The sequence below is a fragment of the Venturia canescens genome, unplaced genomic scaffold (genome assembly GCF_019457755.1).
Source record: "Venturia canescens isolate UGA unplaced genomic scaffold, ASM1945775v1 PGA_scaffold_15__1_contigs__length_3012046, whole genome shotgun sequence".
In the NCBI taxonomy this organism is placed as follows: Eukaryota; Metazoa; Arthropoda; class Insecta; order Hymenoptera; family Ichneumonidae; genus Venturia; species Venturia canescens.
In genome coordinates this window covers 1,379,517-1,382,771 of record NW_025108584.1, presented here as the reverse complement: position 1 = coordinate 1,382,771, position 3,255 = coordinate 1,379,517, and the positions used below count along the sequence as shown (strand labels likewise).

Genomic DNA, 3,255 nt, shown 5'->3' with positions numbered 1-3,255 from the left:
TTACAGATTATTCTGTTACAAATCCTTTTTATAATATAAAATGAAACCGAAACATTATCTACTTTCGAGCCTTTGATTATCATTGTAGTGTCCTTTTGTTATTATTGAACTCGCAGTTCTAGATGACGTTCTCTCCTACTTATAACTTTTTCAATTTCTTTAATTTCTAAATTTCATGATACCATCATCAAGGAATCCTGTCCAGTTGCTCCATTAACATTTGGATGAAGAGCGAAGAGATCAATGGTACTTCAGCTAAAATTTCATCAACTCATCAGGTACATTTTTAAGGTTTTCAAAACAATATTTTTATTGTCGATTCTTAGATTAATTTTCGAATACCCACGTCCTTAATCAATTCAATTTTACAATATTTCACAATAAAAAGGGGACATAGATAATTTATGAATGATCAGTTCTTTCTATGGAACTCGGTTTTACAGTTTCAAAATTGTGAGTAGCGATGTACTTATTTTATCAACTTATATCACACCAACAGCAAAATTGGCAAATTTTTATAATCCAGTTTGGTCTCAACAATCTATTGAATAACTTATTCGGTTATATAATGATTATAACGATTTAGCTTATAATTTTATTCATTATAATATTCATTATAACGACTACAAAATACTGTTTAATTATAACGACTACAAAATACTGTGTAGAACCTCAAGTCACAAACTGTCAAAGAATATCACTACATATTATTGATGAATAAGGTGGACGGTATAACTGGGAATAATTATTGATGAACAAGGTATAGATGGTATAGCTGAGAATAAGGATTGTGACAGTCTCGAAGAATTAATAGCTTTGATAAAAAATTGTAATGCTCCCAGAATTTTTGTCTATATGTGAAGATCAAAACCATCAATAAATGGGGGAACTCTTACTAATTATCCTTTTAATCTGCATCCCTAAGAGCTTCCCTTCAAGTAAATAACTTTCATGTACAAATACTAATTTTCATTGTTTGTTTAGGGAGCTGCGAAATCCTAGGAAGGAATCGCTGGAAAAACTTCAACTTTACAACTGAAGGAATTGACCAACCATATAATGATAAATCAGGATGTTCGACAAGCGATGAATCAATTGGCAATGCTAGGAGCTTCTTCAAACCTCAAGGAAAAAAAGAAAAATCAATAACTGAGAAAGCAGAAAAAGAATTTAAGGCCTGGATCTTGGGACGGAATATGCAAAGTATCAAAAATCAATTCAGCTCTGGTGAAGAAAATCAACAAAGTGTGGAATGCCAAATTTGGATCTGTCGAGGAACACTCCACGCATAATGCTATTCATGTAATGCTGGAATATTATCATGAACTTGTATTGATGAGCTCAAGAAAAAAAATCAACAAAGTGTGGAATGTGAATCGAGATCTGTCAAGGAATACTCCACGCACAATGCTCTGTAATGTATGCTGGAATAAATGAAATTTGTAAACATTTTTGTTTTCAATCAGTTTTATTTTATTTCATAAATTATAAAATGAAATGAATATTTTTGTTTTCAATCAGTTTTATTTTATTTTTTTTTATCAAAAGTTATAAAATATCAAAAGTTTTTATTTTTTTTTTATCAAAAGTTATAAAATATCAAAAGTTATAAAAATATAAAAATTGGACGGTGGTTTTACTTCATGAAGATTCTGAAACAGACAAAAACGAAAACAATCATAAAAATTGAAAAACAAATTGGTTGTATTTTTTTTCGTTCTTTTCTTACCTTGTCCACGTCGAGAGCCACCACGACCACCTCGCCAATTATGGTGATAATTTTGGGCTACAATTTGGCCCATTCGTACATTTAAGCGGGCCAAGAAGTCTATCTTCTTGGCCTCGCGGACCCGCCAACCTGCTCGCGTTCCCCGTTCTGGAATTAAAAACAAAACTTTAAAACAAACTAGCACTTTGGCGATTTTTCGATTACTAAGAGTCGCGGGACAGCCATGTCATTTTGTTCAATTACGACGCCCAGGAGCCATTTCGCAAATTGTTTATACTTACGATTTTTTTTCTTCACCGGTTGTTCCGCCCCAGCTTGTTGCTGTTGCTGTTGTTGCGGCTGAGCATCGCCTCCTGCTGGCTCTATGTCAGCCTGACCGCCGTTTTGCGGCCCTTCATGCTGCTGGGGCAGCTCGGCATCACCTTGTGGCTGCTCGTCACCTTCCAGCCGCTCGCGTTCGACATTAACAATTTCAGCCATTTTATCTGTAATTAAACATTGAAATAAATATTGAAATTATTAATACGTTTCAAGATTTATTCATTTTTAGAAATTCAACAAAAACTACTTACTTTTTTGTTTGTACGTCTGTTTACGGCGAGGAGTACAGTGGAAATGAAACGCGGGATGAGTATAACTCTAAGATAGGGATGTTAGTTGAAAACTTTTTATCGCTAGATGGCATTCAATCGCGAGCGTTATCATTACCTTTATCTTAAACGATTGTTACGTTTATCTTAAACAATCGAAATAAATGTAATGAAGAATGAAACAAAACATGTTTGCGTGAGTTGTTTACGTAAATATCGTTAACTCAAATCGTTATAAACGTATAACGGATTAAGTAATGCCCGTTTTCTTCAACGTTAATCTAAATTTAAACTCGGTTCATCCTATGTCGAAACTATATGAAAAAAATTAAACTGAGCTTAAATCGCGTCGGAGAAAAATTCTGTAAAAGTCGTTTTCGAAAAAAATCTCATTTCGTATAAGTAGGATTTTTGTTAAATAATCGCAATAATCGTAACGAGTTAAATAAGAGTTGTTTTAGGTTCATAAAAATCATTTTTTCAAAAGAGATTTTTCTTACAAGGTTGTTAAATAATCTTAAACAATCGAGATAAATGTTATGAATGAAGTAAAACTTGTTTGCGTGAATTGTTTATAATTATCGTCAACTCAAATAGAGATATAACGGATTGAGTAAAAGTCGTTTTCGAAAAAAAACTCATTTTGTCTGGGGTTTTTCTTTGGAGGTTGTTAAATAATCGCGATAATCGTAACAAATTAATTAAGAGTTGTTTTGGGATCATAGAAGTCATTTTGTCAAAAAGGATTTTTTTTACAAGGTTGTTAAATAATGGAGATAAACGAAACAGGTTGAGTGAATGTCGTTTTGAATTTCAAAAAAACTCATTTTGTGTACGTAGTTTTTTTTTAAAAGGTTATTAAACAATCTAGATAAACGTAACACATGAAGATCTGTAAATCTTTTATGCCAATACAGTAGTAGTTAAAATAAGTAA

General features: G+C 32.3%; 1 protein-coding gene across 1 annotated transcript; it reads right to left on the bottom strand.

Moving 5' to 3' along the window:
- Positions 1-1,641: 1,641 nt before the first annotated feature.
- On the bottom strand, positions 1,642-2,535 carry LOC122418615 (uncharacterized). The gene is made up of 3 exons (XM_043432888.1): positions 2,011-2,535; positions 1,730-1,876; positions 1,642-1,652 (listed from the first exon to the last, which is right to left on the bottom strand). Exons 1-3 carry the CDS (start codon positions 2,207-2,209, stop codon positions 1,642-1,644), a joined length of 357 nt encoding a protein of 118 aa, XP_043288823.1. The 5' UTR covers positions 2,210-2,535.
- Between the last annotated feature and the right edge of the window lie 720 nt (positions 2,536-3,255).